Here is a 24,870-nt window from a genome sequence, read left to right as displayed (position 1 = left end):
TTTAAGAGGCAAGAGCTGTATAAACTTTTTGTACTGGTAAAACACCTACATTCTCAACGTTGTAAGATCTCCACACTGGATGTCTGTTAAATGATCAGATGAATCCCCCAAATACATACTGGCACTCTTTATAAATTTGGCATTTTTCCAAAAACGTTGTTGCTTTCATTCCTGCCCCACACAGAAAATGATACCGCAGAAATGACAACATTTATATGGCACAAAGGGAGTGAGTAGGGCCACCTCTTCTGACCAGATGGGGGCACGTGTACCCAGGGATTCAGGGTATCCTAGCTGGTAAGCTCGGCCCCACATTAAGGTGGCTTCCCCTTGAGTCCTTTTGTAGGTATGTTCAATATTTAGATCTGTTTTCCTATAGCAATATGTCAAACGAATGGTTGGGTTATGAGTGAATTCCCAGTGTGTATTTACATAGAAATGTGAGTCTGCAGTCCTTTTCCAGTTAGCCATTGATTCATCAGACGTGTAAGGAGGGTCTGCGTTGTGTTGTCACTGCCTAGGGTTTTCAGTGAGACGTTTTCCTCACTTGGGGGGGCCGCAGCTCATCTCTGCCCTCCCCCCACTCCTAGCCGCGAGATGGTGAGGCAGGGGCTCTCCCAGTGCATGGCGGACTTTTTCTGGGGACTGGTAACCTTAAGTCTCTGCATGTCTGCAGCTCTCTGTAACTGAATAAAACCTGGGTTGCAGACTTTGTTTTGCATCAGAATCATGAGATGTTTGTTAAAATGCAGCCTTCACAGCACTGTCTCCAGAGATACTGATGGGGAGATGCATCCCAGCTCATTTTTAACAACGCCCCCGGGAGATGGACACAAATGATCTATATACTAGGCTTTGAGAATTATTATTCAATATAAAGACCCTTCTCTGGAGTCATAATTCACAGTGTGTGACCAGTTGGAGAACATTGGCATCTATCCCACATAGGCTCCTTCTCGTGAAATCTATCCTACAGCTGCTTGTAATTGTGTTTCTAAATTAGGTGCTATCTCTATTAAAAACCACGGAATGCTTTAAGCTCCCATGTTGTTTAAGGCTGCTTAGACATAACCACAGAAACACAGTAAAGCATGTTTTAAATACCTGCTAAATGCTTGTGTTACCTTGCAAGGCAAATGTCCATTGCTAATTTAAATCCAATGAAAAATTTTAGTCTGTTCAGATCATTATAGGCCATTAAAATGGCTTCTCAAGTTGTCGGACCAGTGTTTCTACTCAGAATTACAGAGAGCCGTTGTAGGAATTGCAACTATTAATCTGATTTATATTTCTAGGCTGAATCCGATTTGCCAGTCACACCAGGAGCTAGTCTGTACACTTGAGGAAGGCTCTATTAAACAGATGGGAAAACAGGCTCCCATAAATATGAAACTATAAGCATATAAAAATCTCTTTACTTTGCAGAACTGCAAGATCAAATAGCATAACGTTAATGTAGAGCCGAAAGTTCTAGAAGATTGCAAATGCTAATTAAGAATCTTTAGGAACTTTGTTGGGCTTTTTGAGACTTTCGTCCTTTCGATGACTTGGCATTACCTGCCCGTGTAAAGCCAGTTTCCCCTTTCTGTCCACGGGCTGCCAGGTATGGATCAGGAGCTGTGGAAGTTTAAAAATATTCCAGCTCTTGGGAATCGAAGTCACATCTCTGCGGTTTGTGTGCACCAGAGAGAAGCTCAGCTTTAGTTAAAACACTCACAGTTCTTTCGCCAACCACTGTGACACCAAGGCAGCAAAAGTGTAAGGAAGAGGTGACTGTAATTGTTGCACGCCTGTGACGTTGTCGGGACAATATTGTAACAGGGTCTTATTCTATCCCCTCAGCACTAATTCCTGACTCAGATGACTCTCATATCTAGTGGAAAAGCAGTGACATCTGTTTACTTTCTTTGACAACGTGAAAGTAATGCAGTCTTGCTCTTCTTTATTCCCCAGTGCTCACCTCGCTGGTTAGGGCTTTACATTTTATAATAGGGTGGATCAATTGATTGCTGAATTAGTTTTTCTGGAGGGTTTTTCCTGGGCATTTGATAATATCCACTGTTTTGACCCATTATATTACTTTTCTTCATTAACATATGTTCCTTATGCTAAATGATAATTAAATAGGCTTATTAATCAAAATGTATTTTTAGCCATTCAATAAATAGTAAACCATGTTTACCTCTCTTAGGCCATGTTTATGAAAACACTATTAAAACCACTGCTAGGGGCACCTGGGTGGCTCAGTCAGTTAAGCATCCGACTCTTGATTTCGGCTCAGGTCGTCATGTCCAGGTCGAGATCTCAGGGTCCTGAGATTGTGCCCCATGTGGGGCTCTGTACTCAGCGGGGAGTCTGCCTCTCTCCCTCCCTCGGCCTCTGCCCCCACACTCTGCCCCCCACTTGCTCTTGCTCAGAGCGCTCTCTCTCTCTCCTCCTCTCCCCTCCTCTCCCCTCCTCTCTCTATAAAATAAATCAATAAATCTTTAAGGACTCTTCATATGTTAACCATAGACCTAAAAGTTTTAATCCCACTGGTTTTATTTGCCATCTTTCTGAGTCCTTCTGAAGATGGTGACCTCCTTGTACTGAGGCTGTGTGAGCACCCTCTCCTCTCCATTTGTAGGAGGCATTTGGAGACAGTTCAAGTACTCTTTTATAATTCCTCTAAAGTATAAACCCTGAAATTCTCTTTCTCGGATTTTTTCCTGTGAGTGACCTCAGCCCAGAAATTTAGAAAGAAAAAAAAAAATTGCTGGGAGCGTGCAAAAAAGATCTCCTTTTTCCCGTTCAAAACAGTAATCCCTACATTTTTTTAGGGCCCTCGCTACATTCATTGTGTCGCCTCTTGTTACCAAGGAATACAGGTACTTTCCAGCTCTAACAAAACCCCTGTGAGACTAGAGTAAGCTCTGCTGGAGAGAGAGGGTGGGGTTATTTCAAGCTAGGAACCAAACCAAACTCATGCTGCATTTTGAGAGATGGCTGAAATCCCTGAATTGAGGCAAAATAATTGTTTCACTTTTTTTTTTTCAATATCGTTTTTAACGTACTGGGGACTGATGAAGCATAATTGTCTAGGGATTGTTTTTGAATGAAAAACAAACCTGAAGAAATACAGCTATTTGCATTCAAATGCATCCTATTACTATGTATTTACCCTTCTGATGTTTGGTTTGCTAATTATTACTACAAAGCGTATTTAGCGTAAGATAGTAAGACATCTAAAGTGTGAGCCCTAATTACAGAGAAAAAGAGGATGCTGACTCATAAAGACTACATTTTTGCACTTGAGTGGATTCCACTGTCTTAATTAAAAGCCTACAAGAGTATTCTTGAGTAAGGTTTTAGCTATGATTACATTTCAATTCAAGCTAAAGAAATGTTGAAATAAATTGGTTCTTGAAAATTCTAAAATCTCAAGAGAAATCGCTGTATTCCAGGTACTTTTCTAAGTGTTTTTACCTCTGTCAGCTCACGTAATCTTCACAGTGTGTAGGGTAGGAGCTATTGTTATAGCCCCTTCCCAAAATGTAGAACGTCTCTTGGTTACAGGTTACACAGCTAATCCATGGCAGACCCCGAGGACAGCCCAGGCCGTCTGGCTGCAGTCTGGCTCGTAACTTTTACTCTAAAAGCTGTTTTAAAACTTGAAGAAAACAGGTGACAGTGGATGATTTTATCCCCAAGTAGAAGGAATTCTTAAATAGTAGAGGCTGCCATTTGTCATACTCCTGCTTCTCCGTCTGGCGGTGTGCAGCATTTTCTCTTCGTTGTTTTATTGCCTCTGAGGAAAAGGATTTATTATCCTCGTTGTCCAGATGATGCAGCTGGGAAGTAGGGAGGTGAAGCAACTTGCTGAAGATCATGTAGACCTAAGTAGCGGGCCTGATATTGGAACGAGGTCTATTCACTTCCGGAGGCCATGCATGTAAGCACTCCACGTTCTGATTCAAGCCCCCTGCCCGATCAGCTTGTACCTCCTTCCCAAATGAAATTGTTGGTAATGAAAGTGTTGATCAAGAGGAGAAAATAGACGGGTTTTTATGTAGAGCAAAATTGTACTATTAAAATACAACATCAAAATAGGTTTGGTTGTCTTTTTTTAAAGCAATTCTGTCAAGAAGCCTATCTGGTACTGCGTTCCAGGGTGTATTGTTAAGTTATCACAGAGTTGGGGCATTCGGATATAAATGTGTTTTGTCTATAATTGGAAGACCTGTGCAGCTAGAATAACTTTGCGCTCAGGAACTTGAAATCCTAAAGATTTCATTTTTGCACAGAGAAAGAGACCCATCATGGCACCTCTTGAGTCAGAATTAGCAATGAAAGTCCTCACCTTGTAGGAGAGAGAAATACTGGTTGCCCAATTGAGAAACCAATTTTTTTTTTAAAGACTTTATTTAACTGAGAGGGAGAGAGAGCACAAGCAGGGGAGAGGGAGAAGCGGGATCCCTGCTGAGCAAGGAGCCCGATGCAGGACTCGATTCCAGGACACCAGGATCATGACCTGAGCTGAAGGCAGACGCTTAACCAACTGAGCCACCCAGGCGCCCCAAGAAACCAATTTTCATTTTAAATAAAATACAAAACAGATAAGAATGAGTCAGATGCTTCATGCCTAACCTTGTCACTCACTAGAAGACGGGTGTACTGTATTCTGGAGAAATGGAAGGGTAAAAACCAAGTAATAACTGAATCTGATTATGGATTTTGGAGTCAGTAGGCCTGGTGCTTTACTTGTCCTACAGATTTGGCATTAACCTCTTTAAGTTTCGGTGGCTATAAGAGTAGAACCTTCTTCCAGCAATTGTTATGAAATATTGGACATACAAAGGTCTCAGCCAGCCTTCGGTGCATATTATGTTATTGTTTCTTATTTGGTGCATATTATGAGCTGCTCCCACACTTCTGGATGTGCTTAATTAGGATTCTGCTCACTTTGGTGGGTCTGTTGATCCGTCTATTTTATAATGCTTGTTCTAATACTGCTCAGATGACCCCATTGCCCCATCCCTCCAACTTTCTAGCTAAATGAAATATCATTTAGAGACCCCCCCAGGGGCTTAGTCACTTTTAATTTTAAGGAATTAACAGAATCATTATATTAGTTGGAAATAAAACATTCAGTAAACATTTCTTCTAGAGTCCTTTATTTGAACTGTGTTTGGTAAAGATAAATATTCATGTTTATATATTCCCAACTTTGTGTGGGTTCGGTGTAATGAAATATCATGAGTTACAATAGGGAAAATGGAAACTGAACATGCTTCTATAATGAAGCTATATAAATAATATAAGAACAGATTTTTGCTTCTCTGGGGATAGATGACAGCAGATTCAGGCCTGAAGAAACTTTGGGTCAGAGGTCTTATTTTCCTTTTCTGTCTCCATTCTTTCCCAGAAAATGGTCCTTTTCTTACATTTCATAAAATAAATCGTTGGCATTGTATTTGGGCATAAGAATACAATAGAACTTTGCTTATACTTAAGTCTTATATCTTTATTTGAATAAAACTTACTTTTTTATTTTATTTATTTTTTTAAAGATTTTATTTATTTGACAGAGAGAGAGAGCACAAGCAGGGGGAGCGGCAGGCAGAGGGAGAGGGAGAAGCAGTCTCCCCTGCAGAGCAGGGAGCCCGATGTGGGGCTCAGTCCCAGGACTCTGGGATCATGACCTGCGCCGAAGGCAGATGCTTAACAATTGAGCCACCCACGTGCCCCAGTAAAACTTACCTTAAAGGAATGCTGTGCTTTATTAAAACCACAAAAATGTAAAACTTACCAGTGGACAATTCTGATCACAAAAACTGAAATATTTGAAAAATTCTGAGACTTAATTTTAGCCTTTGATCTCAGTTTGTCGGGTTTTTTTTTTTTTTCCTTTTAACCATTCATTAAAGCTTTTAGGAAATCTATGATAACTAATTGGGAATTTATTTTTTTGATTCTGAAAAATGCCAGTTTTAAGTTATATCTGTAATTTGTGATTTTTTTTTCTAATAAATACTAAGATAGTCATGCACAAAGAGCTTTTTTCAGTGGTCAGAATACTTATTGGGATAAATTTGTGGACTCAAAAAATAATATTTCTAATTTAATATTAAACAAGTTCAGAAGATCCCAGAAGCTGATTTTAGCATAGGAAGCTGATTTTAGCATGTTGTAATTACCAAGTACAGCTTTACCACAGTTTTTGCAGAGAAGACAGTTTTCAATTAATGTCATTTCAGTTAATGTCCCTCTAATTATCAGCGATTTTATTTTTTTTCCCTATACTTCCATCTCTCCACATTTTATGGAATAAGAGCCTCCATAGTCATTTAATTGATTACTCTTGGAAGAAGACGTGTTTTTGTTTTGTATTAACAATGATTCGTCCCCGTTCTCAAATAAGCAGGTTTTCTTCAGAATTTGTGATAAGTTGTTTTTAGTTTGAACTTCTTAGCCAGGGAACACAGATCTCAATAAAATTGCACATGTGTCCATGGAAATGATCTTTCTAAGGAGTAGTGAACATGTATTTATGGCATACTGTGTTTGCTTTGTTGTGTTAAATTACCATCATTCAGATGGAGAATAAGCCAGTGCCTTTATAATTAAGACTATACAACTTCTTTATATTTTGTTGGGATATTTGGTTTCAAATGTGTTTGCTTTTTTCTTAAAACTTAACAGAAGTATGATCTGGATCTTTTAGAAACTCAGGATATATTTATAAAGATAACACATAAGGAACAATAAGGCATCGTAAATACAGAGTGTTAGAAGCATTAAGGTGTATGAGCCAGGGATCATAGCCTCAATAGTCCCAGGAAATTGGAGAGTGGGATGTATTTCTGAACTCCGGGAATGGAAAAATTAGGTTGAAAAATTTTAAATACTTGAAATTTAGCTTTAGGAAATACAATTAGTCTGTGGTGTGGTTCCCTTTAACGCCATTTTTGTCCCTGACTTAAGGGTAAAGCTCTGAATTAAGATCTTAATGATTCCATTCCATTTTAGAGGATTTCAGCATGCTTAGATTATCACTGGGTCATTCCTGGTCAAAAAGAGTTGGAATCAGTTCAGCCTACACATTTGACCTGATTAAGCCAGGAAAAGCTTCCTAGAATTGAGTTTGATTCTCCTGGGCCAATCTCAGGCTGAAGCCCAAATCCCAGAGCTGAGTGTAGTATATATGCTACTTGATTAAATGGTCTGGACTTTCAAAATATTTTCTTTCCTTCAATTGTAGTTTTACTGTACAGTGCCAAGTAAAATTCTTAATGAATACATGTCCCAGTTTGAAGTTGAGTTACTCCGTAGCTGCATTTGCCAGAATAGTTCACCTTAATACCATTCTTAGCTTTAAAAATCTCCTTTCTGAACTGTAAATGAAAATTGTTAACGAAGAAAATGGATGATTATAGAAGTTATTAGTAGGAGTTGCTTCTTAGTAGAACTGAAAATCCTAACATTTTAGTGGTACCATGTGTTTTTATTTTGTTTTGTTTTCTGGTTTTTTAATGTTTCAAGTTTTTATTTAAATTATAGGTAGTTAACATACAGTGTAATATTAGTTTCAGGAATAGAAGTCAGTGCTTTCTCACTTCCCTGTAACAGTTGCTGAGATGCAGTGTTGAACCATCCTTTAAAGTGCATCTATTACAAAATACTGAAACACCCTGTTTTTCTCAGAGACCAGAATGCTGATGATGTTAAAGAGGACTTTGAAGAGAGAACAGAAAGTGAAATGAGGACATCGCATGAAGCCAGAGGTAGCCATAATAATCCTATCTTATTGATGGATATTACTATTAATACTCAACAATCAGAACTTGACTAGAATCTAGCAGCCACTTCTGTATTAAAGATAAACTTCATTTAGTTGGTTTATTCTGTTATCACAGGCTATAAAAGTTTATTGTTCAGGATAAATATATAGTTGACCTTGAGCGACATGGATTTGAACTGTGTGGGTCCACTCATACACAAATTTTTTTTTCGATAAATACAGTCCTATAAATATATTTTCTCTTCTTTATGATTTTCTTAATAGCATTTTCTTTTCTCTAGCTCACTTTATTATAAGAATACAGTATTTGATACATATAACATACAAAATAAGTGTTAATCAACTGGTTAGGTTATTGCTAAGGCTTCTGGTCAACAATAGGCTCTTAGTAGTTACATTTGGGGGAAATCAAAAGTTATACAGATTTTCAAAAAAAAAGTTCTATACAGATTTTCCACTGTACAGAGGTTGGTGCCCTTCACCTCTCCATTATTCAAGGGTCAACTGTATGCAGTATGTAATTCATAATGGTATGGATTCATCTGTGACCTATATTTACAGGCTCTTTCACATATCTGTGCGATATTATATATAAAGTTTGGGCAACATTCTGTTTGGTTCTTGTGATATATTTTCTTTGGTATTATTGATGTCATTTGCTTCATATGTTTAAAACTCACCTCAGAATGTGTATTGAAATCCAAATGGAATTAATATGGCCTTAGTTTAATACCACAGAATGAAAAGAAAGTCATTTGAACAAATGTTTTAAGTTGTACTGGAGAAAGTAATTTGTCTTCCGTCTTTGCTAAAAACACATCACAATGCTTAACTAAGTAATGAAGTCGTAATGACTGTTGGTCATTGTATAGATTGTATTTATAACTTACACATAATTATTATTTTTTATGAGAAAATGTTAGCCCGATTGTGATTTTAATGATTGTCCCTGGAGATGTTGCTTTTTCATGTGTATTTTTTGCTTTAGATTGTTATATGAGATTTGAGAATGGCACCTAATGACTGTTTGCCAGCAGTGATCTGTTCCGTAAGGGCTGCTTTGATTTCCATATCTGATTTTTAGAAAGCACTAATTTGTGATTATTTTGAAGGTTACATTCTCTGCTGTCTTCAGCATGTTCTGTTGTGCTTAATACAACACCACATACAAACCCTACAGATGGCCAGGATTTGAATCCCTGCTCTGCCACCTGCTCGCTGTGTGATTTTGGACGTGTCACTGAGCACGTCCACGCTGCTGGTTCCTTATCTACCCAGAAGCTTAATGGTGGTAACTCCCTCCCAGGGTTGCCATGGTGATTAAGTGCCTCTGTGACTTGCTTCAAACAGTGCCTGGCACATAATAAGTGCTATGCAAGCATTTGATTATTGTAAATGTTCCTGGCCATTTAGAAAGGAAGAAAAACATTTATTTTATGAGGGTTTTGTCATCAAGGTATATTGGACTCTTAGACCAAGGTCTCGGTCTTTCTTGAATGATGGTTAGGATCACAGCCTTCATTCCTAGCAGCGCAGCTCTGGGCTTCAGTTTCCTCCTGCATAAGATGAATGTAGTAATAGCAGCCATGGCACTGGCTTCTCATGAGGACGAAATGCATCAGTGGCTGAAGTATTAGCTGGTGGTAGTAGTAGAGTAGTAGTATTGTGGAAGAAGTGTTCACCGCATGGAATTGTCTCATCATTGAAAATTCAGATAGATGCAGAATAGACTCTTGTAGACTCTGAACTTTTTGAGGGAGTAATACTTTGGTAAACTTTTCAGTCTCTTCCTAACTTGGTGATCGATTTAACTCTTTATTGGACTTGCTGAGCTGATTTTGATCATTTTTTTCTGGAAATGATCTGAAAAATTATGATTCTCTTAAGAGAGAATTTGGCTTGATTAACATAGGATATGCATGGTGGTCTCTCTTAGTCTTTTTAAACTTTGTATATTTTAGTCCTGTTTTTCTCAATTTGAATTGCCTGAGTTTTTCTTTTTTATTCTCTCCAGAAACATTACTAGGATTCATATACAACTCTTAATTATCGTCCCCACCTACAGAGCCTGTGGTTCGATGTGGATATATTAGTAACTGTCTTATGTTTTATTAGTGAAAGGAAGAGAGCCTCATAAAATAAGTTGCTTTGAGAATTTTTGCACATATGTTCCTAAGTGAGATTTGACTATTAATATCTCACCCATTTGTAGCCTCTTAAAATGAATTTGGTAACTTTCATTCATTATCGAAGTTTGGGAACATTTTATATAAAACTTCCATAAAACATTTTATCTGTAGGAAATCATGCTATGATTGCCAGCTGGTCTTTAAATCCAGGAAACTTCTTTCAGTTATAATTTTGGTTATCACTTGTGCTCTATTCTCTCTGTTGACTGGTAATACCTTTAATTCTTGAGTTGGAGCCAAGGGATTATATTTATATTCAAAATATTTAACAGTTGGTTTGGCATCCAACCTTGCAAAAGACAGTTACAATTAATACTGGTCTAAGTACTGGAGGAGAGTTTTGGATGCTCTCTGCTATACCAAGAGTTACCCTTAATTGCTGGGTCTTAGAAGTCCAGTTAAGGGCCTGGCTGTCTTGGGTGGCGGAGGGAGCAGGATAGGGGAGGGGGACATTGTACCAACCAATATGGAAGTATTTTAGGTTTTTTTTCTTTTTTTAGGTTTTTTGTTTTGTTTTGTTTTTTGTTTTTTTTGTTGTTGTCGGGGGTTTTTTTTGAGAGAAAGGGCAAGCATGCCGTGGGGGTGGGGAGCAGAGGGAGAGGGAAAGTGAATCTCTAAGCAGTCTTTACACCCAGCACAGAGCCCAATGCGGGCTCGATCTCAGGATCCTGAGATCATGACCTGAGCCAAAATCAAGAGTCGGATGCTTAACCAACTGAGCCACCCAGGTACCCCAGTATTTTAGTATTTTAACAACTTCTATATATTTTCGATGTTCTAGGCATATTTCTCAAGTTGAAATATCTTATTTAGCTTCTTGATCTGTCAAGTCTACTACTTACTGCCTTTAACATGCATTTTAACAGCAGTGGTTTTTATTTGCCTTCAGTTTCCTACATTGGCTCGTTCTCTTTCATAGCCTGTTTTTTTGTTTTGTAGAGGTCCTATCCCCTTGTCCCTCACTAAAATCATGAAACTCTTCTGTCAATAAATCAGTGCTCCTCTTCTGATGTTTTGTAGAACTTTTTGTCAGAGGCCCCATGGAAATTGTTTTTCTATTTTAACATTTTCGAGTCCAGAGAATTTTTCCCAGGTCTTTTGTGAACAACACTTACCCCTCAACGCTCCCACTTGGGTGCTGGAAGAATTTGTCTTGGCAAACCTGCGCCTGGGGGTCAGGTAGATACACTCCACTCTGGGTCCACGTTCTTGAGCCTGGTAAATGTTCGCCAGGGATCATTCCCAATTCTCTCCCTCCCGTGGTAGAAGGAGCCCTTCCCAAATCTAGCTGGCTGGGGGGTGGTGCAAAGGGCAGGAGAGAGAGCCCTTTGCGATTTGTGTATTATTTAGGATAGAGGAGACGGAAAAGAAACCACCCCAAGTTTCTTTAAAATGCCAATAGGATTTAAGACTCAGCAGACCCATGAGAAGTACTTTGTTTGGAGTCATGGAGCAAACTGATATTTAAAAAAAAAAAAAACAACTTCCTCTTGAAAAACCCTCTCTGCCTCCCCCATTTCTTTAGTTAATTCAGGTTAATTCCATGAAATATGTGTAATTATGAGCCCCCCTTTTTTTTAGGATTCTCACCATGCAACTGAATCTGACCTTTGGGGGAGTTTAACTGAATATAATTTATCACTTTTTCTCCTTTCTTCTTCTTCCTTTAAAAAAAAAATCTATCTTTTTTACCTGAAAAAAACAGCTCATTCCTGTCATTGTCGGAAAGCCCATTAATAAAAGATTCTATAAACTGGCCTTCGAGTTTAAACTGTTGTATTCCTCGGAAAGGTACAGGACTTCTTTCTTTCCTGCAAGCCTTCTTTCTCATGGGTGGCTGATAAGCCAAAAGAATGGAATTCTATTTTGTAATGTGCTAGATTCTCACCTGAAAAGTCAGGCTTGCTTTTTGCCTCCATAGTAATTGGCTGGGGTTTTTTTTGTTTTTTTGGGGTTTTTTTGTTGTTGTTGTTGTTTTTTGGTTTTTTTGGTTGTTAACCTTGAAATGATCTTCAGGTAACTTTCAGCCTGAGTTAAGTATCGTGGAGCTAATTTTATCTCCATTCCTTGATGCTGTGATCCATTTATCTTACCTAATCACTCTTACTGTTCATCTTTTTTTATATTTAGTCACCAGTTGGTGATTCCGTTAAAATTTTTTTCTCTTTTGCTTGACGGATGTACTCCTCTGCTTCTGGCCTTGTTCTTTCCACATTAGCAGCATATCTTACAGACTCGTGCACTATTAGCCTGAAAGCGTATTGACTCTTTCATTTTTGCCTTTTGTATTCAGTACGCTCTCAGTGATATGCCTTTCTTTCAAATTAGAAATAATTCCTCTCATTTGCTGAGTCTTTACTGCATGTCAGACAGTGGGATAAGCATTTTAAAAATAGCATGTGATCCTCCCAACAGTCTTGTTACCTTGATTGCACCAGGATTATAGAGCTAGTCAGTGGCAGAGCAGGAGTTTGAATCCATGTTTATCAGACTCTTAAACTCACGCTCTTGACCGTGATCCTTTCCTCTGTATTAGGAGGCAAAAGATCCAGGGTCACTGTCTGACGCTGCCCCTCTCTCATAGTGCGGCTTTGGGCATGTCAGGCTGTTTCCTCACCTTAGGGATAGTTCCCTTCTAGCACTTTTTTGAAACTAAAATGAATCAAGGCAGTTGGAGGTTTTGGTCTCGCTTCTGCCTCTGGCTTAAGGGGCTAGGAATGAGTCAGGGAAGAGGTCAGTGGTAACTTGTGCTGTTGGCTTGTTGAGTTAGCATTTCCAGACTTGGAAATGGGAACACCACTCAGAGTGGAATCCGAGTCTGAAAGTAGCAGAGCAGGAGTACTTCTCCTCTTCTCTAGGACTTGCCCTGCTTGGTCAGCCTGCCATACAGTGGTTCCACTGGATCTTAATGAAATGGTCCTATAGGAAGCAGGGTCTCACGCTCTGTGGCGGGGAGGACATCTCTTTCTACTAGGAGATTTCATGGTTGGTTTAGATGTTCCCTATACTGAACATTTATTGTCTTGATTCTGTGCGAAACATTGGAGGATATTTCTTTCAGGATAACTTTTATCAGAAACGACTTCTTACAAGGGTTAATCTTCCACTTCACTTTTTCCTACCTTAAGTCAAATCAGGAATTTTAATACCTGTGCTCTCAACCAGAATTGACAGACATGGTGGGCAAATCTGTAGTTGCAGGTTTCTGTGTTGGATAACTACATGATTATTTATTGCACTTCGTTTCAAGAAAATCTGCGAGAACATGCTGTAGTGACATACCTCCCGCAGTTTCTGATGCAGTGTCAGTGCTGAGTAATTGCTGAGTAAGTGATTTCCATACGGTAAACCAGAATCATAAATAGGAAGCAGGTCTCTATGTCCCATTCTCCAGGTATCAACCTAAGAAAAATATTCCTCGCTTGGTAATTGTCTAGCAGATGCAATAGCAATAAAACCATACATAGTTCCACCAAGTTATTTCTCTTAGCACTCTTGCCACCTAGCATTTTCTTGCTTCTGATATTAAGGAAGCCCAGAAATACACATTCCTGATAGTCATAAAACAGTAAAAACCAGTTAGACAATTTCGAGACAAAGTATAAAGTTACCTAATCATACTTTTGCAAGCATTGGTAAGAACTAGGCTTGGAAATCTTCCCCGGACAGTTCTGTGCCCGATGATACAGAATTAAGTAGCAGTGAAGAACTGTGAACGCACAAAACCAGAAGCCAAAGGGGGGAGGAGAAAAGGACTTTGGTTAATTTTCATTTCAGGGAACTTCAAAACATACAGAAAACTCCTATAAAAGTGTTATTTTTCATGCAGATAGTTTGAGAGGAGGGCAGTAAGAAATATGACCCTAGTAAAATGACGGTGGCAGAAATGTCTTCCAGAACAAAGGCTTTGTTTTATGAAGTACATTGTGCACATTCAAATCTCCTTTTCCTCCCTCTTGGCACTGAGCCAGCAACTTGAGCCAACGTCTTTGGCATTTATTTTAGTCTGATCACATGTGAAAAATAAAAACCTGGAGTCACATTTCTGTGCAAGGACTCACATACACATTCATCCAACCGAAGTTGTTTTCTCTGTTTTTTTGGGTGGGGAGCGTAGCTAACGCTATTATTTTCTGAAGAGATGGGGTGTTCTGTGGCTGGGAAACTCTACTTTTGCCCCATTCATCAGAAAACACCGTTGCACTGCAGGACATCAGTCAGCGTGAAAGAATCGGCAAAAGCAAGGAGAGTCTGAAGTGAAAGATGTGAAGTTCGCATTAGTTTTAGAATGACGTATGCATCTAGGTCTGTTTATACTTGAAAGACATGCAGAAGCCACCAGAAATATGGGAGCTTTAGGGGTTTCAGTCATTTCTTTAGAATGGCTCAGTTGTTTTGCTAGAGAATAATGCTGTAACAACATTAGAAATAAGCTAAGACAGCTTTAGCAGGAAATAGACTGGAACCATGGTGAAGGAGGGAACAGTGGCAGGTGTTAATAGAATAGGAACAGTTGTGTCATACACGTACCACTTCGGAAAAGACTGACACTTAGGTGGCAAGCAGTCAGAGGATAAGCCATAAGATAGGCTCTATGGTTTCACTCTCCTGTGGGACTGGGAATCTTACCATTTCCTACTAGCCTGCCTCATGAGAGATTTTACAAATACTGTATTTCAAAGAATTGCTAAACTCTTGGTAGTGTCTGAAATTCAATGTTTTTAAGTTACCCTGTATTTATGCCAAACAAAAATATCTTGAACTCTGTGGGAAATTTAAAAAGAATAAAAGAATAAAAACAAACTGGCACAGGCTTATATATTTGGCTCCTAACAGATATTTGGTAAAACAGGATAGGGCTTTAAAACTTATATATAACCAGCTATATGAGATTCATTGAACGAAGTGGGGCAAGAGGTGCCATGATGGATTTTTTAAAAAATATTTGAAGAATTGAAATGTTTCCTGTGGAACAGAGAGGTTTTTCTGTATGAGCTCACTCAGGTGGAACCAGGACCCCAGGGCGTGTTAGCGCCAATAGGACAGATTTCCCCCCCCCCCCAATAGTTACTTCTAAGTTACTTGCTGATGTTCAGAGCATTTCAAAATTCTAAGATTAGGCTAGTTTAAGAGAAAAGTTCTTAAAGGACCACAGTAGAACAATAGGAAATAAATTTTTAAGAAACTGTGCTGCTTGTAATAGCAACAGAAAACTTCAGATACAGAGGAATAACTTTAACGAAAGATATGCCAGACCTCTACATGAAAATGACAAAGGATCAAAGAGAAATAGTAAAGAAGTCCCAGCGATATGCCTTGTTCTTGGATTGAGGGACAGGATATTGTGAAGTTGTCATTTCTCAGAACCAAATTGGTCTATGTTCAGCAGTAATCTCCATCTAAATCCTAGCATTTTTTTTACAAGCCAATCCTAAATTTTATATGGAAATGCAAAGAGATAAGGATGGCCAAGGCCATCTTGAAGAACTAGATCACAGACATCAGGACACTTAGAAAGTGATGGTAATTAAAACCTTGTAGGTTGGTGTAAAGAGACCGATGGAACAGAATAGAGCATCTGGAAACACACATTTACATTTATGTTAACGCTGGCGCTGCATGCATACAGTGGGGGAAGGGTGGTCTTTTCAATAAATCATGTTTGGGGAATTAGAAATCCATGCGGGAAAAAACATTAGGAATGTCAAGCCTTATCTCACCCCATACAAAAATAAAGTTCAGATAGATTGTGAAGTAAAATGTAAAGTACTTAGCGGAAAACAGAGGAGACTAACTTTAGGACCTTGAAGTAAGCAAGGATTTCTTCAATAGACATACAAGACTGTATTAAGAGAGTAAAAAGGAAGACAAGAGTGGGAGATGTTAGTAAGACGTATTTCCAGCAAAGGATTCCTATCCAGAGTATATATAGATAACTTCTACAAATCAGTAAGAAAAAGGCACGATGACCCAATGCGAAAAATGAGCATTAAACCTAAGTATTTCACAAAGAGGTTCTCCATTTGGCCAATAACTTGGGAAAAGATTGTCAACCTCACTAGTCATCAGACAAATGCAATTATAACCCCCATGTGATCCCACAGCAAATTCACCAAAATGATTAAAACAAAAAAGGTAGACAACACCACATGTTATTGAGGAGATAAAGGATTTGTAACAGTCTGACACTTTAGTGGATGCATATCGTGCAACTCTTGGAGAACTGGCAGAATTGGCTCAAGTTGAATGTACACAAACACTGTAACCTCCAAGTTTCCCTGTTCAGTATATACATACACCAGAAACGCATACGTATGTTCAAGGAAAGACGTGTACAAGAATGCTCATAGCAGCACTGTCGGTAATAGCCAGCAATTAAAAATAACTCCACTGCCCATTAATTCCAAATTAATTGTGGAGTATTTATAACAATGACAAACCACACAGCAAAGAGCAGGTGAGCGAAACCACATACGGCAGCAATGTGGGTGAGTCTCACAGACGTGCTGTTGGGAGAAAGAAGCCGAACACCAAGGTTTTCATCTAAATGTTGTTCAGAAGCAGGGTGAAGAACCTATGGTGTTGGAAATTGGGAAGGGGGTTAGCCTTGCTGGATGGGGTGTGATTACAAGGGGACACAAGGCTCTGGGTGTGCTGCCATATTGTTTCTTGATCCTGGTGTTGGGTACATGGGTGTGTTCACTTTGTGAAAATTCTTTGAGCTGTTACTCTTACGATTCGTCTACGTTTCTGTAAATCTTACTCTTCAAAGAAAAAAACCTTAAAATATTCTTAGAGATACAAAATAGCTTAAAATTTTCTCAGAGATACAAAAGCCTAAACTAGGTAACCATTTGGCAAAGATATGTGGTAGAATTGAAGTATCATTGTAACTGTGACCTGGTGTAGGGGTGGCGGAGAGTAAATGTTAGGGGAGGTGCCTTTCTTCGGATGGGCTTTGTGTAAATAGTTTCCAGAGAAGATTTATGTTCTAAAGGATCTTAAGGAGATAATTATTGGCAAACTTTAGGAGTCCCAGTGACATAAAATCATTTGCTAAAAAATGGTGATTTTAGGAGAGCAGCCGTAAATAGGCTTGGATTCAGAAAATCTGACAGATAAATGGAATATTCTGTACCTTTAATTTTGATCTCCACCAATATAAGAGTGATCAAAGCATTTGCCTTTCTGCAGTTTTATTTTTATTGCAATAATTTCATATCCCTGTCAAAAAAAAATGAAGTTGGCTATTTCAAAAGTCAGAAATCAAAAGAAGAATGCAGGGCTGAGATAAAAGGAAAGGGGCGTAATAACACAGGGTAACCACAGCGGCAGGACCTGAGCACACGACTTGGCTGTTACCTTTAGGACATCCACAGCTGAAAGGGAAACAAAACTCTTCCTTGAGGTGAGAGTCATTTTCCCTTCCAGTAAAGCTCAGAGGCAAATGTCTTCATGAAACATTAAAGAGGCAGCGTTGCTAACATGACACATCTTCCATAGTGGCTAATGCAATCAACATGTGAGTGGAATTTACATGTTGTTTCTTACAGTGACCTTCAGTAATGAAAAAGGAAAGTGTAATTATTCAGTGAATAGAACGTTGAAAGGAAGCAATGCTTTACCTAAGCTCCGCCCCCCCACCATTATTTGGGGGAGACACGTGGCATTTGGGGATTTTTTTTTTTTTCTTTTTGCTGCTTTTCCAGAGTGTGATTTCCCATTTGTTTCAACCAACCAGGTGCCCGGGAAGAACCTAGCGTACAGCAGGGGCAGCGTCGATCCGCTGTCTTTCTGTCCTTTAAGTCCCCGATTCCATGTCTGCCCTTGCGCTGGGAGCAGCAGAGCAAGCTTCTGCCCACCGTAGCTGGAATCCCTGCCAGTAAAGTTTCCAAATGGAGCACAGATGAGGTATAGTTTATTTCCTTTGTCTACCAGGGACCAGATAAAGCAACACTTTCTTCGGGGGTGGATCCAATGAATGTGTGTGGGCTTCAGTCTTTTTTTTCTGAAAGAAAAGAAATTGTTCTGAGAAAAACAACTAAAACATATTGGTTAAATATTTTGAACCTGTTGCACTTCGATTCTGACTTCTTTTTTAAACCTGACTTTTTTTCTTATTTTTGACAGGTGTCCGAATTCATACAGAGCTTACCTGGGTGCGAAGAACACGGAAAGGTATTTAAAGATGAAGTAAGTATTCCACTAAATTGCAGTATGTTACTTAATGGGATCAAAGCACTGAAATGCAGTGAATGGTGAAATATTTTGAATCGGCCAAAGAGGGAAGAGATGGATTGTGTTGAAACTGACGGATTGGTATGCAGTTGTCTAAAGAGCAGTAATAGTCATTTGTATAAAAATGTCTTTGTGTAAGATTAGAAGCAGCAGCAATGTTTGTACCATTTTATGATACTCCACAGCAGTAGCACGAGACTCATTATTTTAAAAGGGGGTGTGGGTGGTGCCGGGGTGGCTCCGTCGATTGAGTACCCAACTCTTGCTCTCAGCTCAGGTCTTGATCTGGGGGTCGTGGGTTCAGGCCCAGCATGAAGCCTAATGTTTAAACACACACACACACACACTCGGAGAAAACTTAATAGCATGCATTTACGTAGTTTATAGCCCAGAGAGAAATAAGCAACATTTTATTTTTAATAATGTGAAATGAGTTCCCTTTATTTTATTTTCAAGCATCCTTTTAACAACACCAAGATTAAATTCATTTAATGTTATAATAAATATTCCCGTTACTGCTAAATAACCCTTTAGATCTTATACCTGTCTCAGTAATGTTTATAATAACTGATATCCGTTACAGTCTGCAGTTGGGACATTATTATATTAGTTGTTTTCATCTGGCTGCCCAAAACTTCAATATAAGAGATGATTAATAATGTTGTGACCTATATTAAGCATGAGAACAAAAAAGAAATTGGCTTTAACTACACAGAAGTAATGCAATTAGAGTACAGCAGGAGACTTTCTCACTAGAGACCTTTAAGAATAAGCCCCTTGCCTGTCAGCTCCCCCAGGCAGGGCAGTCAATTATCAGTCTCAGTCTTGGCTATCGGAAGGTAGAAAGAAGACCAAGTGATCTCAGAAGGCTTTCTCCACATCTGCTGTCTACAGTTGTAAGTCTATATGCCGTGTTTGCCTCTGTGTTTAGCCTCAGCGGCTAAGAATAGCACCCTTTCAGTCAGGAGCCTCGCAGGCACATCAGGACAGCTAAGAATCCAAGCACTGGGCGTCAGTGTAGTTACACTAAGGGGTATCGTTACGCATTAGATGGATGCCTATTAAAACAGGCATCTGATTTTCAACATCCTTTTTTTCTGATTTATGTGTGATTGCAAGAATGTTGTTTCTTCTTTTTAGTTGATCTTTAATTGACAGTTATTCAGATCTTGAGTTTCTTTCCTTAACTCCTAAATTCTAAGTGTCTTCGTGGACCACTGTCCGTTAATTTTCAGTCGCTGAATAGATTTAGACACCTGCAGGGAGCTGTTGTTCGTTCTTTGAAAAAACAGTCATGTAGTTATTACCTGTGAAAACGATAAAACTTTTTAAAGTAAATTTATAGTACATCCATTTTGCAAATCCTGTTTTTGGTTCTGTTGCTATCTCGACAGTCCATGTGGATTTGCTCTGTTACTTAGTTTAAGATTCAAGTTCAGATCAGAAGACACCCAGAGAGCAGAAGGGTGTTGCTCACGGCTACCCGCGTAGTGGGGGAACCGGCGCAGTCGGCAGTTCACACCACGTTCGCCGCCCTCCTCTCGTGTTTCCATCTACGCTGTTGACTGCCCCTGTTAGTAACTACTCCTTTCCTGAACACGAACAGTAACTGTAGCCACTCTAAAAATGAATGTTATTTATCACTGTTTTTTGTCTTCATTGCGGAAAGCTAATTAAAAAAAAAAAGCGTGCATCCGACGCATTTGCCTGAATTCCTTTGTTTATATCCACAAACAGCTGTGTGCTTGTTCTCATCTCTCGTTTGAAAATCCACCATAATGGGACTGGATCTAAGACGCCCAGAGTTCTCCAAATTCGTCCTGACTCGTTGCCTAAGTCAGAGTCTTCACAGGGAGATACAGGCGTCTTCCATTGCCCTGCAGGCCGATTTTTCAAGTGACTGAGTCTTTACTTTGCTTCCAGTCCACATTTGGTTACTGCCGATGAGGAAGGTTCCTTAATCAGGACATGTTCCCGAGCTCCTGTCTGTGCCACTCTCGTGGTGCTGGGCAGGAAACAGCTGGTAACTCAGCTTCGGCTCTTTGCCACACCCGCACATCCGATCGATTCATAATCTTCTTTGTCTTTTCTTCCCATTTTAGCAAATTGATGGAGAAGCCTTTCTGCTTATGACCCAAACAGACATTGTTAAAATTATGAGCATTAAGTTGGGCCCTGCTCTCAAAATTTTCAATTCTATCCTGATGTTCAAAGCTGCAGAGAAGAACTCTCACAATGAACTTTGAAGATGGTGAATTTTGAATACCATCAGCTTTCTGCTTTAAAGCTCATGTTTTATTCAAAGCACAAGGACAGTTACAACTCCTACGCGAGAAGTCTCCACAACTCAAAAGAGCAATGCTATCAGATTATTTATATTCCTCAAGAGACAATATATACGAATCCTTATGAAAGTCCTTCGGCTTTTAACCAAGTACTGTCTAACAGCGGTCATCCTTTGGTTCTGTTCACTGAGCTAAAATTATCTTTGTACATCTTTTTGAGGCCGGGGGGTGGGGGGAAGGGGACTTCGTTAATTATTTATGGTAAAAGGGGGGGTCAGAGTAAGAACTTCTGGCATTTTGTAAACATTGTTGAATTCTCTTTCATGCACACTGTCTCTTTTCCAGTACTTTCAGAAACCTTTTTATATAATCCAACTTCAACTGAAACCAAATTAGTCAAAACCTGGCTGAGGTTCGCCAGTGGGACTGTTACCTGTATTGTTCATTCTGTGCCATATTTTGAATTGCAACATTATGCTAAGTATAACTTTGCAAGTCATGATATTGCCTAACTGCTTGTCATAATTTGTTGGGGCTGAACGGTGGTAAAAATTACTTTTCTTTAAATCAGTGTTTTTACTTTTGCACGCATTATGAAATGTTAAACAAATTACTTTTCACCAGCATCTTTACTATAATTACCAAAAACGTGTATATAAATAATGGAATTGAAAAATAAAATATATAAATAAATTAGGTGATGTATTTGAATGGCATCAGTCTTACACATTGTGGTGCCCTATGTATTTACAAGAGTCCAGTGGTATCAAAGGAAAATGCAGTTATATGGGGGGGGGGGTGTTTGTAAGGATCTTGAACTATTTATGAGATGATCTTGAGTTTCTCTCTAATTGCCAATGAAGTAACTGAAGGGGTCGTTCTGTCGATGGAAACACTAATCCATAAAGAGCTGTGTCCCAGATCTTCTTCCTCCAGACCCAAAGGTTTTCTTTGGGTTGGCTGAAGAGAGAGAGTATATGGATTTTACTGAAAAGGTAGGGTTTGAGGGAGCAGTAGCAGTCAGCACAGAGATTCTAAATGCTCACAGATCCAGGGGGCAACTTCCCAAAGCAATTATTCAAGAACCTCCATTTGGAAAGATTCCTTTCTCTGTAGAACAGTTCACCTAAGTTTTATAAATGTACAGATGCACTTTAAATGAAAGCCCTCGATTACCTATAAACTGCTAGCAGTAATGTTTCTTTTCTGAGAATGCCTTTCCAACACAAAAGGTAAATGATTTTATCAGCCTTTGGATATAATGTCTACTTCTAGGATGGGCCATTTATTCGAGGGCTATTAGAAGAGTAGGGAGTAAGTTTGTAGCATGCTGCCTGAATTCTGGGGCAAGTTCCACCTCTCTCCTTAGTTGCCCTCCTTTTTTCTGGTGTAGGACTCCCTTTGATGTCCCCTGTCGGGAGTCTGTTAGCAGTCCTTTGCATTTGTCATAATTCAAAAGGACTGCGGCATCTGCAATGTCCCTTTCATTTCTTTGCATGAATCTACTTAAATAAGTTTTTCGTTGTTGGATTTTTTTTTCTTTTTTATGTTCTGTTCAGCATTTGTACATTCAAGTTGCACTTGTTATATCTGACATGAATGAAATAAAATCTTAATTGCAGATACTTTTTTTAATATATGAATGCTTTTTTTAGAAAGCTTGTCAAACAGGCAAATGAGAGCAGGAACAGTGTCAAAGATTTGGGCATTACCTCACTATGTAATGAAGCTGCAGGATTCAAAATTGTCAAACTGTGTCCCAGGTGATGAGAAGAACAACGATAAATAAGTAAGTAAATAAGTTAGAGACATTGTTAAAAAGTTACAAACATTGTGTAAGGCAAATGGGACCTGTCTGCAGGTTGAAATGTAACTACAGGCTGCCAATTTGCAACTTCTAGATTCAATAGACTCAGATTCCAAAGAAAACAGAGTTACGTTAGTCAACAATAGGAGTATTTCCCAAGTGGTAGGGCCATGCTGGGCACTGGGGACAGATGCACCGTGGAAAGAGACAGTAAAGCTTAAGTGAATTTGCCCTCATGGTCTGCTCATGCCCGCCGTGTTCAGAGCCAAACCTCACTGCAATGTTCCTGCAGCTCCGCCCCTCTCTCTTCCCCAGCCTATGGGCATGAAGAGAGGCTTTCACTGACCTTCAGCCACAGACACTGTGTACTTCCTGAGGAAAAGAATCTTTAAGAATTTGGTAAATTCATTTGGGAGAGGAAGACTAAGATTGTGGAACTAAAAAAATGGGGGTGGGGGCACTAGGGAAATAGAGGAAAGTTTGTAAGGAACTAAAGGCACATTCTAGTGAAAGGGAAGAAATGGAAACAATGGAATTAGGGACTAGTAGAGGTGAAATCGACATGTACTGAATTGGTACCCTGCCTGTCCATTCTCACCGAAGCAGTTAATGAATAGTCATTGTAGACATGGGCAGCTGATGGACATTTCATTTTCTAGACTCTTCAGTCTCTAAACCAATTTGTTCTGTCAAAACTGATAGGTTATGTTGATACTGTGATGGTGATTATCAAGGAGCACCTCGAAACTGTTGTCATGTGTCCTTAGAAAATACTGGAAAAGAATGCACTGAGTCTTGTCAGACCTAAGAACTACTTAGGTACCATCTTTAGGAACAGAACACATGGAATTACAACATGGAACTCTGAGCTGGGTGGATGAGGAACCAGGACCCGGACTTCTGAGACAGGCAGGAGAGCAAGTCGAGGAAGAGGCCAACCCAAAAACTAGAAACTGGTGCTCAAAAGACTCTGGGCGGGAAAAACTAGGTCCATGTTACAGACAAAACAAACCCGAGCAGTAGCCAGGGCACACGCCAACACCTGACATCAAAGCCAGGAAAAAGTAGAAGCAGCGTGAGGAGACCAGAATGGGGCCATCACTGTCAAGGGACAGAAGTGGTGGAGACTGCATAGGTCACAGATGATCGAAACCTGTGCCAGCGAGACCAGCCAGCAGTGAGGAGACCGCAGGAATGGAGCAGCCTTTGTTCTTGACAAATGTGGTTGAAGGAGGGACCCTGGGTGGCTCAGTCGGTTAAACATCTGCTTTCGGCTCAGGTCATGATCCCAGGGTCCTGGGATCGAGTCCTATATCAGGCTTCTTGCTCAGCAGGGAGCCTGTTTCTCCCTCTGCCCACAGCTCCCCCTGCTTGTGCACTTGCTCTCTCTGTCAAATAAGTAAATCTTAAAAAAAAAAAAAAAAATGTGGTTGAAGGAAACCAAAATGCCTGGGACCAGGCAGGTCAGCTCGGGGAAAGAGAACTGGGGAGTATGTGCATCTTCCTAAAATGTTGAAGATTAAAATGTTTCCAAGCCATATTCAGACCAAAGAGGCAGCCCACAGGCTGCAAATGTACAGTCCTGGGCATTAAGTCTTCAGACAGTGGGCATATTGGGCCAAGTGCAAGGTGTCATACCGTAATCAGAGGATTTGAGTGTATCTGAAGTGTAGGGTCTTTCAAAAACTAAAGCACCCTTGAAAGTGTAGCTTGGCGGGTGGGTGCCTGGGTGACACAGTCACTTAAGTACCCAACTCTTGGTTTCAGCTCAGGTTGGGATCTCCGGGTGATGAGATCAAGCCCTGCATTGGGCTCCACGGTCAGCGAGGGGTCTACTTGAGATTCTCTTTCCTTTTCCCTGTGCCCCTCCCACTTGTTTGGATCATTGAATTTCTTAGAACTCAAACAGCTCTGTAACATAGTATTTTATTACAGAATTTCACAACGAATTTTCAGTATCTAAGCATGAAGACAGAAGGTACTGAAATTCATGTGCATCTTTGAGACAAAACAATTTTTTAACACCTACCTCCAATGCTAAGTCAAAACAATCTTTTTTATAAAATTTCGGCTGTCCCAGAGATCATTCTGATGCAATATTTGGCATGCCATTAAGTAACGGGGGGTTGAAATCCTACTTCCTTTTCCTTTTCTTTCACAGAAGGAAAATAGGGACAGTGCATATCAAAAATCAGCGTCTCTAGGAAGTTGAGGGTTTGGGACAGTCTTCTTGGACACTCAACTCCAAATACATGGTAGGCAGCTATGAGAGCAGCCAAGGCCATAACACAGTCGTCTACCTTTGTGAGCTTCTCTTTTTCTAAATACAAAGAAAATTCGCAGACACCGATGTTGAAAGGGTTCTTGACTTCTAACACGGGTGTAGAAACTTGCACCTGAAACAATAGATATACGACTCACCACTCTGTGATATGGATAATAGCTAAATAATAAAAGGGCACCGATTAACCATATTACAGTAAATGAGCTGGTTGTAGTGCAGCATATTTGTAAATATGACAAAACCAGACTTCAAAAGACACTACCACCCTGTTTGCAAATAAATTATTC

The 24,870-nt window shown here is 39.6% G+C and overlaps 2 protein-coding genes across 9 annotated transcripts in view; one reads left to right on the top strand and one right to left on the bottom strand.

Moving 5' to 3' along the window:
- The window catches only part of L3MBTL3 (L3MBTL histone methyl-lysine binding protein 3), a 111,842-nt gene extending 89,725 nt beyond the window's left edge, over window positions 1–22,117 (top strand). For all 8 annotated transcript variants that reach the window (XM_048225982.1, XM_026504788.3, XM_048225979.1 and 5 more), the window contains 4 exons: window positions 7,684–7,763; window positions 17,711–17,880; window positions 18,100–18,162; window positions 20,310–22,117. In XM_048225982.1, coding sequence (XP_048081939.1) covers window positions 7,684–7,763; window positions 17,711–17,880; window positions 18,100–18,162; window positions 20,310–20,453 — 457 coding nt within the window. In that variant the 3' untranslated portion in view covers window positions 20,454–22,117. The remainder of the gene's footprint in view (window positions 1–7,683; window positions 7,764–17,710; window positions 17,881–18,099; window positions 18,163–20,309) is intronic.
- Window positions 22,118–24,329: 2,212 nt separating this feature from the next.
- SAMD3 (sterile alpha motif domain containing 3) overlaps window positions 24,330–24,870 on the bottom strand; it is a 43,587-nt gene continuing 43,046 nt past the window's right edge. Inside the window, exon 10 of the mRNA XM_026504792.4 lies at window positions 24,330–24,695. Within this exon, the coding sequence (XP_026360577.2) occupies window positions 24,411–24,695 (285 nt within the window). The 3' untranslated portion in view covers window positions 24,330–24,410. The remainder of the gene's footprint in view (window positions 24,696–24,870) is intronic.

Source organism: Ursus arctos, unplaced genomic scaffold (genome assembly GCF_023065955.2).
Source record: "Ursus arctos isolate Adak ecotype North America unplaced genomic scaffold, UrsArc2.0 scaffold_13, whole genome shotgun sequence".
Lineage (NCBI taxonomy): Eukaryota > Metazoa > Chordata > Mammalia > Carnivora > Ursidae > Ursus > Ursus arctos.
Note: the sequence above shows the minus strand (reverse complement) of the source record. Positions and strands in the feature narration are given on the sequence as shown.